This window comes from Danaus plexippus, chromosome 7, assembly GCF_018135715.1.
Source record: "Danaus plexippus chromosome 7, MEX_DaPlex, whole genome shotgun sequence".
In the NCBI taxonomy this organism is placed as follows: domain Eukaryota; kingdom Metazoa; phylum Arthropoda; class Insecta; order Lepidoptera; family Nymphalidae; genus Danaus; species Danaus plexippus.
Window position 1 is genome coordinate 6,890,443 of NC_083541.1, and position 14,673 is coordinate 6,905,115.

At 27.9% G+C, this 14,673-nt stretch overlaps 1 protein-coding gene across 1 annotated transcript in view; it reads right to left on the minus strand.

Moving 5' to 3' along the window:
* Window positions 1–1,472: 1,472 nt before the first annotated feature.
* LOC116770772 (connectin-like) overlaps window positions 1,473–14,673 on the minus strand; it is a 65,488-nt gene continuing 52,287 nt past the window's right edge. The window contains exons 2-3 of the mRNA XM_032662378.2: window positions 3,205–4,243; window positions 1,473–2,546 (exon numbers count right to left, since the gene is read on the minus strand). Coding sequence (XP_032518269.1) covers window positions 2,077–2,546; window positions 3,205–4,234 — 1,500 coding nt within the window. The 5' untranslated portion in view covers window positions 4,235–4,243 and the 3' untranslated portion in view covers window positions 1,473–2,076. The remainder of the gene's footprint in view (window positions 2,547–3,204; window positions 4,244–14,673) is intronic.

Consider the following 14,673-nt stretch of genomic DNA (forward strand, 5'->3'; position numbering starts at 1 on the left):
AGCTGAGAGATTAAGATAAGCCTTAATTTTACATCCCGTTAGATTCCTAAATTCATTTTTTTAAAGAAAGTGTAAGTTCTTTTATATCCATTGTGTTTTTTGGCTACATCTGTAATAAGCTTTAGGATGAACAAAGGTCCTATTTTCACAAAATAATACGTGACAAGCAGAAAGCCAAAAACTAGTTTTAGATAAAATCTTCACTTTACAACTTGGATGTTAAAATTGGAATTGTACCTCAGGTCGCGCCCTCCATTACCGTTTCAGAACTTTGTTTTACCCTTCATTTAGTCCCTTTATTTTCTGTATGTAGCAAAAGGTTTGAGAATATGAGTTAGCATTAATGTACTTTTGTTGAGATACTTTATATACCGAACACATTAATTTTATTTATAATTTACGACTTAGGACTACTTTTAAGCTTAAGAGGAGAATAATTAGTCGTGTAAACAATTTTATATTATTAAAACAAAGTATATGTATTTACTTTTTAGTTTTCAAATTTTAGATTCTATAGTTCGATATATAATTTTGTTTTGTATTTTTAAGTCAATGTTATTTTTGGCTTCATCTAATAGAAGTTATATATTACACTCAATATTCATAAGCCTACAAAAAGGTTTTTTATATTCTTTTAGCATAGTAAAAAAGATGTTAACACACTACTTAAAAACAAAAATTATTGCTTACACAACACATTATAGTGTTCAGTATGATCGAATTGTAACGATGACGCCTCGATGACTTTAAGGAATAGGATTATAGCTTTGAAAAGTGTAAACGCCGCCTTGGCTTGTAAAATTAGGTTTAATATCGGGTATTTAATTTAATGTTCATATAAATATTCTGTCTTTTATTATATAAAATATTTTAAAAGACAACAATAAGCACTTGTTTTCTAGAGTATTAATACGAAATCACAAAGAGTAAACTTTTCTTTATACTTATGTATATACGTCAGATAGAGAAATCTATAAGTGAACAAAATAAAACTTAAACTATAGAGATAAAAAAAAATATAAAAAAAATAATATTTGTACCATTACAAATACAATCACAATAAACAAAAAAAAAACTAATAAATGAATATTTGTATAGTAAGAGGGTTCGATAGATAAGAGTTAAAATAGAATATATGTGTATATAAAATCTTCTGGTGTCTTGTTTAACATATAGAGCAATTTTTTTCGTCCATGTTGGTGCAATTTTGTTGTTCAAATAACTAAAAAATTTTTCTGAAAATGACTTTATTTTTAGCAACCATTCCACAATTTTTAGTGAATTGAAAAATAAAAGAAGTTAATAATCCTATAATATTTTATTTTGACGTAAACAAACATGTTAAACTATTTATAAACATCTATTTTAAAATATCATAATATTATAATAATTTTTATTTACAAATTTTTTTTTTGTTTACTTAACCAAAAATAAATAAATAATATCTTCAATTAAAACATTCAGATTTCCATAAAAAACAATTAAAACAAAATTGTAAAACGTTCTAACTTATTATTATATCACATTTCTTTACAAATCTTATGTATATGTACAATACTTACAAATATTAATGTTTAAATTTTGTAATTGTGTGACATTTAAATGCACTATCTATTAAATTTTGCGATTATATTTCTACAAATGTTACCTATTGTACATATCAAAGGTGGCTGCGTGATATATTCGAAGTTATGAAATACATTTTAGAAAGTGTATGTAAAATTGTATGTAAAATTTATTAATTACGAATACATGCAAACAAGAAAAAAAATTTTTATTTTGACATATTGTATCACCCTTAAATAAGAAGAGTTTCGAATTATTTTGATTAAATTTCTTTTCATATGATATGAATTTATTTTAAGTATCGGAAAACATCGCATGTTTTCTCGACAATTGCAATAAAAAGGAAAATTAGTATTCAATTTAATTATATATTTGATTAACTATAGCAATGTAAAATAATCATATTAAAATTGTATATAATAATTTTGCAATAAGAATATACATATATGTTTTAATTGTATCTAAACACAGCTTTGATGCAAACAAACAAGCTTAGAACTTCAGATATATTTATTCAAACATCAACAACAACAAAAGTACAACGATTAATACTTTGTTATAAAAACATGTTATTGAAGACGAGAGAATTAAGTTTCTGTAATCTTTGGCTTCGTTTTGCGATGGGTATGTGTATGTCCTATCTGTGACAGTTTTAACTTGCGCAGGGCAAGGAAGTAATTCTACTGGAATCTGAAGTAAAGTCCTCTCGTTATCAGCTTTTACCCTTTTCGGTTCTTCCACATAAACATCATCGGTGTCTTCATTAAATTCGTCATTATTCAAATCGTTTCGTATTTTTTCTTCCTCTACATTACTCTCGATATTCATTCTTTCGTAATAAGTCAAATGTGAACTTATCACTGTATCAGTATTAAATTTACAGACAAAATTTTCTAAAGACGTTCGTACTTTAATACTCTTCGCTTCGTGTCGTAGCTTATGCATCCACGCCAGGTGACAATCGCAGTCAAAGTCGTTCTCTGTAACAGTTGAATTTTTAATTAACACTTATTGAACTATTGTGAAGTGTTCGATTTCTTTAAAAATTAAATAACACTATACAAAAATAAAAAAGTTTTAATATAATAATAACTTTAATTAGCTAATAGAATTGAAATATCTGTTTGTATTTCAAACTAATAGTTTTTTTGACAAAACTCATGTGAAAGTACATAATACCTATAACAAAAATGTCATTCTTTATAATTTTTACAATTCCTGACACAATTTTGTCAAGAATTCGAGTCACAGATAGGTAATGTCATAAAGATTAAATTAATTTACTGTTTAAATTATTTCAAAATTTGGAAACTTCTCAAACCGGCTACATACTTGTTGGACTATTGTTCCTTTGATTAAAGAACGTTATTCGTTTTTTTTATTTGTACAAAACTAGTGTCTTGCAGTATTTCCAACATTAAATTGTCAACAAGTCAAGATCTGTCTGGTAAAGGAGTCCTCGAGAAGTCTAATAATAATACCTCATAAAGTTGATGACGAAATAGCTTAAAGGGGATTTAATATTCGCGAAAATCCGCAGGCAATAGGTAGTAGTTTTAGTATATTATGATAGTAAGTAGGGATTAATATTTGGAACATTATAACTATGATTAACATAACATTACATTAAATTATTACCTTCTAGATAGATAAAACTTTTCTGAGATTTTAGATTATCATAAATTGGACGTAAGTTCTCTAACGTGAATCTCTTTAGTTTGTTATGCCTTAAATCTAAAGCCGATAATCCTCGAACACCTTCAAACAAGCCATCGGTCAGGGTTACCAACTTATTATGACTTAAGCTCAATTTTTTTAATTGCGACAATCCATCAAATGTGCGTTGCTCTAATATATAAATATCATTATAATCCAACATCAACTCTTGAAGATTCCAGAGCTCTATGAATGTAAATGAATTGAGTATGGATATTTTATTTCTTTTTAGATCTAGACGTTTAAGATTGGCAAGTCCATCAAAACATTCTTTCTTCAAATCACTTATATTATTCCTGTCCAGCTCAAGTTCCAGCAAATTGATGAGGTGTCTAAATGCTCCATCTTCTAGGACACTAATATTGTTACTAGTGAGAAACAATTTCTGTAAATTTGGCAATTCATAAAAAGTATCAGTTTCAATCTTTTTCAATCTGTTTTCATCCAAAGTAAGTGATGTTAAGTTAGGCAAGTTGTAAAAGGAATGTTTACTGAGCACAACGATTTGATTTTTGGTCAATGTCATTTCTTGAAGCGACGTCAAATTAACAAAGGTGTTGCTTTCTATTTTTAATATCGAGCTGTACTTTATGCTGAAATGCTTCAACTTTCTCAAATATCTCAGCACCTTTGTTGGCACGAAATTTAATCCTCCGTCAGCTCGAACGTTAAATGCCAACGTTTCTATATTTGATTGCGATGTGAAGCTTGGCCATAAAGGATCCGACTTGTCTATACCACCGTTGAATACCCAGCATTCTGTTTTAATTGCCTCATTTATTTCCTGACTGTTTTCACAGTAACAATGTACTTTGGAATCTCGGTCACTTATGTCACAAATATTTGTTGTCAGTTGAATGATTTTTTCTTTTTGTTTTCTTCGGTTGGCGTGTAACGAGTCTATTGCAAACAGCAACAGTAGCAAGGCAGCGGGTATCTTTTGAGCCCGCATACCTTCTACCTGTAACAAATAGAAATTCGTTAAATTAGTTTTCATTTAAAAGTAATATTTGGACAGACTGCTTATATTTCATAAGCCTAACAAAAATTAATCCTTCAATACTCCAGATAGATTAGAATTTAGAATTTTTTGATTTTCTACTGCTACACAAAATTTCGTTTACATTTTAACAATTTATATTATCTCAAACGTATTTTGTGATATAATTCTAAATTAGTATCTATGCATACAAGTTTATAATGTAAGCTTAGTTTTTAAAATCGTTTACAAAAAATACGATTCATTATTCAATTTGTATTAAATTATGGTCATAAAGATACTTGTATAATATTTCCCCGCAAATTATAAAAATAACTTTGTATTAAATAAAACTAACATGTTACTTATTTTGAATATTTTAAAAAATAAGCTTAATATTATTTTACACATACAAAATGAAAATAAAATGACTAACATTTTTACATTTTTATGTCAATAGATATATTAAAAATATATTTGAATTCACTCACATATATCAAAGGTAGTTAAATTGAGCAAAATTTTTTAATCAATGTTAATAAATCATTTTATAAACTGACACTACTAGAAATAATAAATTCATGGATTTGTCGAAATTCAGAAATTATTTTGCAAAATAAATTGAGGACTGTAAATATTTTTTTGTATTTGAACAAAATATTGTACATATTAATTTAATCAGTGTGAGATTTTTTCTAAGAAGAAGAGCATTCCAAAACACATAAGTTATTTACTTCAATATAATTCTTTACCATGGTCATTAGATTCGTTTGTGAAGCTAACTAGCTAAGTAATTGTGAAGAATTTTCATTGACATTTCATACAGTATTGTCGTTTTGCAGATGAAAAAAATAAAATATTTTTTTTATTTGAATATAGCCTCACGATGCCTTCTCTCTCTTTAACCATAGACAAATGCTTAAAGGAGCTTTTATCCCTCTGGTGCGTAAGGGGATCAAAATCGTGTATTATTTTATAAAGTGCCCTTTGATGAATCTTATTTACTGATTGCAGATACTTAAATTTTTGATGATTTAATTTTTGATTTTTAGATTTTTAATTCATGGTATGGACTTGTTATTTAAAAAAATGTTTTAATCGTAGCTATACATGAATTATATAAAAGTGTTTAACGAGGATTGAACATAAACAAAATATGTAAGTTAAAATTATATTTTACCAAAAAGAATCAAAACTTTCTAAGAAACCCTAAACTATTATTGACAGTCGGGTTATTCTAGCGCCTCCAATAAAATTCCTTTTCATTGTATCATTGTCCTATACAAGCCGTGGGTTTACTCACGTAAGTGAAAATCTCTCAGCCATAATAGATGTCCTTTTAGGTTTAGACCACCGTCTATTTAGTATGTGAATAATAAAATGATAAATTAACAAAGGTATATCAAAGAATATTTTTATATGAAAGAAGAAATAATAAATATAATATTTTGAGTATAGCTGGCATTAGTTTCTGATGAAAGTTAAAGTTCTTTTAATATTTTTTTTTACTAATGCCGGCATTATATATTAGTTATTTAAAGTATAGTTATGTATTGTAAAGTATAGCTTACCAAAATTCTTTTGATAATCAAAGTGCAAGCAGTTTTCAAGAAATGATATTCAATACACACGAAACGAAACATCTATTCAACTGAATTCATTACAAAATTGAGTCAATTTGCACATCAACCAACTATTTAACTTGGAAATAGCCCGTTAATTAACTTTGAAACTACCCCAGTTAAGCGAACAATCAAAGCGGTTATAAGGGAACTGGTTGCCAATCAGCAGTTTGCGGTTTAGGGACATTATTTAACCTCCAAATTTTTTACGGTCATCGCAGTGAGTGTTACTAAGATTTTTTTGCGGTAATTCTTTAAGTTGTAATTTTTTTATTTTTATAAAAATTTTATTATTCATATGATATGAGGTGTTTATTCATTTATATTATTACAGATGACACGATAAATGATTTTGAAAGGGTTAGCATGTATTAATGAGTTATATATGGTAATAGTATTACAATTCTTATCACTTGTTTAAATAGTGCATTTTCCCTGTTCCTACGATTTTCTTCCCATCTCCCTATTCCCTATCCTCCTCCTTCCTCAACAACCATGGCTGGCAACGCATCCGCAACATCTGTTATAATACGGCTGTCTATGAGCGACGATAACTACTGCCCAACAAGTAGGCCGTCTGCTCGTTTGCCACCATTCTCATAAGAAATAAGGTTTTATGATAACATAGATGAAATGAAAGACACATTCTCCTGATCTTCTAAAGAATCATTTAACTAATGAGAATATTGCTTAAAACTGGTTGTAGAATAATAATTACTAAAACCCAAAAAATAAAACATGAAATTTTAAATTTGAATTAAACAACTCTTTTTCTCCTAACCAAAATATTTATTTACTACCTCGAGTAGCTAAAGTTATTTATACAAATGTGGTAACAGTAACTGTAATTATCTATTTATAGTTTTATGGGGAATCTCATCATCATCAAAAACAGAAGTCTTTAGCCAATACCACTATCAGAGCAATTTAAATTGGGCACTACAAAATAAATCAAAAGTGTTTGTTTTTAAATGACATCAAAAATATATATGATATAGAACTTAAGGACGAGCTGAATAAAGTTCTCTATAAACTCCGGATTTATTATGTAAATTTAATATATTTATATCGACATTTCAAACTAACTAACTACATTTGAATTGGGATTAATTAGAGAAGATTCTATTGATATATGTATTGATATTATTGATATTGGTTTAGTTGAGCCTTTCCCTTCCTTCAGGCTATGGCGTTTCAAAGCATGACTCTTGAACTTAAATGTAATCTGATATACATATATAAAAATACCAATAACCCAGCTGTTCCAGTAATTATATTGTTAGCTCACCTCGTCCACCTGGTAGTCCTTTGTCTCTCAGAAAACCTAAACATTTTCACACGATAATATTTTTTAATCAACGAAAAGTTGTACCTAATAAAAATACTGTTTTTATAGAGTTTCATCATATAATAATTTTACATCTTATTGTTTTCATGATTAGTAAATATTATAACACTTTACACACAAATTCAGTGTTGTGTAGAAAACTAATCGTAATAAATGAAAAATATACAAACATTTCATTTAAACACATAGATTAATAGTTTACAACTTCAACCTATATTTTGCTTTAGATTACGATGTCATTTTATTCTTAAATTAGAATATAAAATTACAATGATAATATGAAATAATGTTATTAAGACATCATAATTGTGAATGATGCAAGACATTCATTTTAAATAAATAAGAGCGCACTAAAATCTTTGTTAAAACACTGATGAAAACCTAGAATATAATCGTGAAAGTTTTATAACAATCTACGGGTCAAAATATCATTTTTATGTATTACATCTTTATGTACTTTTGTGTTCTTTTTTATAGCCGTTATTCATTTTAATACAAGTTTGAAACAATAAAATCTGTCACGTTTGAAATGTTTACAGCCTGGATAGCTTTTAAAACAATTGTTTTCGCAGAATTCATTTGTTACAGCTGATGCTTGATGGGTATAAAAGTTGATGTGAAGAGAAATGAAAGAATGTAACAATTGTCATAGATATAATATATATTGTTATACATAATATAGACTTACTACCTACGATGATATTTCACAAAAATAAAAAAGCCCTAACAAACGTATTGATTTATTTTTTACTGTTTAAGTATTTCTTATTGTTAATGTATAACTGCTACTGTTAGCTAGCTCACACTATTATTACAAATAGGTGTACATCACGTTAGATCCGATTGACCCTTGTAACTGCATAAAGCACCAAAATGGCCATATTACCGCCAGGGCATCGTAAAATCGGATGGTTTTAAAGCTGACGAGCAGTTGCGTTCATACAAAATGTACCAATAGACGCATTGCGGCTGCATATCCCTGCTTGTCCGTATTAGGCTATGGAAGACTAGTTTCCTATTTGAACAGCACATTTTGTCTGGTTAAGCTTTGAATACTAGCAGGATTTGAGTTTTGTCTTCTGGTAAAATTATTGTAAGCTGAATTTCAGTCTATCTGTTAAACCGTAACGACGAGAGAACCCTGGGATATCATTTCAGTTTATTTGACACTAATATATAAATTCTTGTTTTTATTTTATTAATTAACAAAAAGGGTAAAAAGGTTTTATTAAAGTCTTTACTCGAACCACTGTCATAAAAGTAAAAACTCCTAAAATCTAAGTAAAACTATTGTGGAATAAAATCAGTCAAAGATATGATATCGTGTAAAATCTCAGGAACGTTGTACGAGTTCTTGCTATTTCTTAAGTATATGAACTTAAAGTAAGTTATCTTTATAATCCTCTTTTGGGATGAAGTTAGTGTAATTAACGGAGTGTGTCAAGAAAACGTGTAAGTACTTTTTGTTACAATAAACAATTTAAGACATTTTCCTAAGCTATTGTTATGTTTTGAAATATCAGTGGTTTTAACATTTGATTAGTTATTAATTACGAGAAATATTTTTAATCTTACGAATCAAAATTATTTTTTAAGGAAGCACGTAGCTTTAATGTAATAAAAAATTACAAAATTTACTAATCTTTTTATAGATTGTACATTTCAATATCCTTTGATTAGGATTTTTTTCAACTGAAATCCTTTGTAGGAAATCCTAATTAAGGGCATAAAAATGCCAAGCATTTATTAAAACTTTGTGGTAGTGATAGGTACAATTGAAGGACTTAATGCCTGTGCACTTTCTACTAGTCAAACGAAACAAGAAATAGGTCAGCGGAGGAAAAAATACTATTACAAAGAATAAAAATGTACATACATGTTAGAAATTTATACAAATATACTAAGTTTTTATGAGGTTTTATATAGTTTTTACTTATTTTATAATTTCAACTTAACTTTAAATTTATAGTAACTGATAAAAAAAACCATTTGTTCTCTTTTGTGATAAGTTCTGTTATTGTATTATATTAAAGAAATGTACAATTTTAATAACACAAAATAAATTGCAAATTGTATATTAAAAATATATTATATATATACATGCATTTATATGGATTTAAAACGAGTTCTTGTAAGATTAAGAAGCACAAGTCACTAAAGGAACATTAACTTTTTAAAGTCCAAATATAAGAATCAATTCAAAGAGAAATGAACGGTCGGTTTAAATTGATGAATGAAAGAACATTGTTACTTTTTCAATTTTCTCTCAGCACAGATGCATGGCGCAACTTAACTCTTGCCCGGTTTTATTGGTTATAAAACGGGATCTACTGAGACGGTAGGACAATAAAATTCAAGTAACGGTATCAAGAACGAAAAACTGCAAAAAATATATCTTACAATATATTGCTTATGTTAAATTCGATTCAAATTGTGAAAGTTTTGAAACTGGAGCAATATGCGATGACCAATAAATCGGTAACTTTTACCATACACTGTTTGAATTGGTTTGGTTGAGACTTTAAATTATTTTTATTTCAGTTTTATGCAAAATAAAACAGTTAAACAATAGTTTTTAAACATACAAGGACAGTCTTCATGACTTATTTCAAGTTTATGGTCTGTTTATATGATTTATGTATTTTATTTCCAATCGAATTTTATTCCTTTAACATAAAAAATATTAAATAAGCTATTATTTTTTGAATTAGAAGCCTAACAATGAAATGGGTGTGAAAGTTCATTATGAGAATCAAATTAGAATTCTGAAAGTTCTCCGTAATATTTACATTAAAAACGTCAATCAAATGTTATTACTTCCCTCATATTTTCTCAAACTGTACGTTTTTTCATAATACGACCCGACTACTAAACAAAATTGGACTGAATTCTCAAAAGTAATGTTAACATATAAATCATCTTTTACTGCTTCAGTCTTAAATGTAGCCTTAAGTTATATAAGTAAAAAAAATTTCTTAAATTTTATATCAAGAATCGTTATTATCTTTAATAGTAAAATTACTCTTTTAATTAATAAAATAAGAATAATCTAATAGTTTTGGTTTCTTATGGACTTTTAAGGAAAATGGTATTACACGTATATATGTATACTATTTTCTATAATATAATATATATTACAGATGTATTGGTTACTTTGATTGTTCTGTGTAATAGTTGTACGTTATCATATCATAGGTGTAAAGTGTTTATTGTACAGTCTTTTTGAATATGATATTACCTTCTGTTATAAAATTAGAAATCAAAAAGGTAACGTACATAAATGTTTATTAGAAAAATACCATCGCAATGAAAACAAATTAATCTATAGAAACGTGGGGAATGTCAACAACGTTTGGCATCCAGCAGGACCTTTGTGCGTCAGCTGTGGTCCCATTTTCCCAGAAATTTAATTTTATAAGGACGAATAAACGGAATATCTATATTGCGGGATTTTGTTTGAAATACATACAAACGAACGCATTTTATTTTAATGTTTCTTATGACTCTAATTTTATTTTGTGGCAAAAAAAAAAAACTACAATTAGTTTTTAGAAGAAAAAAAACTAACTTGCTCTTTTGTGAATATTTCTAAGACTGAATTATTTCATTGAGTTTGTTTATACAATGTAAATCCTTTTAAAAAACTAAATAACCAATGTAATAAAGGCTACAATATGTTCAACGCTTTCAATAAAACTCCGACATATATGAGTGAAAATTGTATGCAAACCGTGGCTTCAATGGAGTGAAGTAAGCAACTACTTTAAAATGTTTCGCAACCACAAATTTTTATTCTAAGCACGTACGCACCGTTGAGAGAGACATTAGTTAAATCGCTGGTAAAATTACAGAGTAAAAATATTCTTTGCATTTCCAGTTAAGTGGTAATAAAAGGCCCAGCTTGTAGCAAGTTCCATAATTATATTTAATCAATTTCAACATTAAGTGTGTAGTAATTTGTACTATACTATTTTTGTTGAATTAAATTTTTAAGTATTCAGTTGATATAAAAGGAAATTGTTAATATGGTTGGTGGAAATTAAATTTTAAGTAATGCAAAATTTGATGAAAGAATTTTGCTATCTTTAAAACAAATGCAATAATAATTTCATAACTCTGGTATATTATAAAAGTTTATATTATAAATATAATATATAACCGAATGTTAACAAGCTTAAATTATTGCTGAAATTTTCCTTATTTTAATAATACTGAACCCAACCCCGTAACATTGAAAATGTGAACTTAGTATTTTCTGTACGAAGCGTAGATCATGAAAGAATCTCTTATCAGCCATTATGATAACTATTTCGAATTTCTTCCTTCATTCGTGCCAGTTTTTGTGTATAAGTATCATATATTTTGAGTCTTAATATAATTTTATAAGGTCTAAGATACATTAAAGCGCTTTTATGTGGAACATGTTTAACATGTGGCGAATAGTGTACTCTCGAATGCTTTCAGAACTTTTACTAAGCCTTGTTGGAATATCAACCCAATGCTGTGATCTTAAAATTCATATTCATGTGTTTGCTAATGAACTTCTACCTTTATATTTGTGGAAAGTGAAATAATTCTTCCGAGAATGTTGCCAGAATTATAACTTCAAGGTACTCGCTATTTACCTTAATGACTCAGTGAAAAGTTTTTAATGACACGTCAGTTATAAATTTAAGTAAAGAGTTTAAATTAATGCCTTCTCACATAAGATTGTAACTAAAAATGTTTAAGGATTTTTCTCCCAATTGACTCATTGATTTTAAAATCATTCACATTATCAAGAGCAATTTCACTATAGAAAAAATTTCCTTAAAAATTATATTTCAATATGTAATATATAGGTATTATGGAAGGTTGCTTGTGTTGAATAATTAGAGTAACTATTGCAAATGAGCAAAATTTAATACAGACAGATTTAGTAAAGTAATTACTTGAAACTTAGAGGGAATGCATAACTTGCAACCAAATATAAACTTTGAAAATTATATTTTAAATATGCAGTCTCGTATTTTAAACAAGAAACATCCATAATAACATATTCAAAGAAAAGACTGAAATATTTTAAATTTAAAATTGTAGACACAATACCAGAGGACACAACATTAACGAGGAAAAAAATGGGAACAAGCCCGGACTAAAGCCTAAGACAGTAGCTGTAAATCGGATACAAGAAATAGTTAAATCTTTTTTCAAACAAAGGAACAGAGGATGAAATAAAAAATATATCCGTCACAAATCCGTTCGGATAAAAGGTCTTCAACATTTTTGTAAAGACGGCTTATTATATATTCCTTGCTCTAGAAGATTTTTCACAAATTAGGTCGAGAATTTTTTATGCATTTTTAATTAAATACTAATTGAAATGGATTTTTTTTGTAACATTTTGGATTATATATCAAATTATTTTAACGTTTACAATTTATTTTGCATTTAATTCATAAAATATTACTTACAATAATCAAGTTTGTTTTATTTCATTACATTATATTACAGTCTTATTACTGGATAATATATATCAACTTGCCGTATCATTTAGATTGGTTTATTTGTGATCAATTACTGATGTATTTTAATATTACTCACTATCTTGTAACTGAATATGCTCCAGTGAACTTTGATAATGTGTCTCCAACTTTACATAAAAATACATAAATAAAATGCTTTGAAAAGACATGAAACATGTTGAATACAAACCGGCAACATTATTCCCAAAATGGCAGCTACATTTACCGTTTCGAATGGACCTGTTACAAGTAGTAACAATACGAGAATGGAAAGAACCAGAGCGGAATGCGAGCTTAGCATTGGTCAAAATCGTATAACCTATTAGCTTATTTCTTCTCAAATAAAAAACGAAAAGCATGAAGATGTGGTAACATTTTGAAGTAAACCGTATCGTAATGACTAAGTATGAGAAGAATGTATTTCTGATATGTGATAGTTATTTAGATATACATTTAGATACATTTTATGTTACAGTAAAATGTAATTAAAGATTTCCCTTCATTCAATATAATGATTATTAAGAGAAGTATAGTTTTTGGATACTATTTTAATAAATTTTGAATAGTGATTTATGAAAACCCGTGCAGATTACATTTTGAGATTTGTATTAAATTATAGTTTTGAATACTCAGCATGAAGGAAATAAGGTCAAAAAGGTACATTACTCATATGTTCTAATTTTTCTTGTGAATAGCTGAAGCGACTGTATTACAAAGTATAATTCTTTAAAAACCTGCACAGCATGAGAACTACATTTGAAATTTAATTTGCGGACGACGTTTATTAAACTTGGCAAAAAAGCTTAGACTTCTGGAATATCTGTGATCTTTACCTTTAATTCTATTTGATGAAAAGGTTTCCTCAAGTAGAGTTCAGATTATTTTCATCGTTTTAAACGGAACATTTAGGTTACCACATGAATTCTCACATAAATTACATTCTTATTTAGACTGAACCAAACTTTTTTGTCTGAATAGTGTCTATTTGTAAATGTATACAAATAATGTAGGAGCAGTATCACGGAAACTAGTCGGTGATGCTCCATCATCGTAAATAAACGTCATTCGGTTTCCATCGCCATTATTCCAATAAAAACGCAAAATATTTGCATTAAAAATAATTATTGAGAAGTACTAGTGGATTCAAAAAAGGCAAGAATTTGGAGTTAGCCATCAAGGGCTCGTTGCGGTTCTCCACAGTTTATATTTTTTTTATGCTTATATATACAAGCCAGTATATGTTTAGAAAGTACTCATGCCCATAAAAAAAAATAACAAGTTTCCGGCCTAGTTACCTTTGGTTTAAGTAAAAATTATAAAATTTGTGATCAGGATACTGGGGACGAAGAAATTATATTTAGTTTTTATAACACTCATTCACATTGACCCATTAATTAATTTCTTTATTATCAAATATAATATATACCTATATGTAGATCTTTATATATTTTTTACTGTTCAGTAGCATTGACTGAAAATTTTCTCCACCTAACATTATGATTATAAATAATTAATATCATTACTAGAAGTTTCAAATCATGGTTTTCGTATTATTTTAATAGCCAATGTATCTTGAAGTCTAATAATCAATCAAAAGAAATAAGGCTCACCTTAGGCTGGGCACCAGTAGCTTGTATACAAAGGGTTGTATATAAAGCGAGCCCAGCGGCCTGTCGCTGCCCTATAGGTCTCAACTTTTCGCATATTGTTATATTTTATGTGCGAGTATTTATTTCCAAGTAAGGTTAACACGTTTTATAAGTTCATCCATACATATAAAAAATGGTAACGAAACGCTGTCTGTTCATGAAAGATATATGAAGCTTCATGTGGTTTTTCTCGTGTTAGCAATCCTTGCCGCCTGTATGTTTTTATTGCAAGTGCCAAATGTTCAATATTGGAGAGAGATCTATTATTTAGAGTATATTTTAATATCAA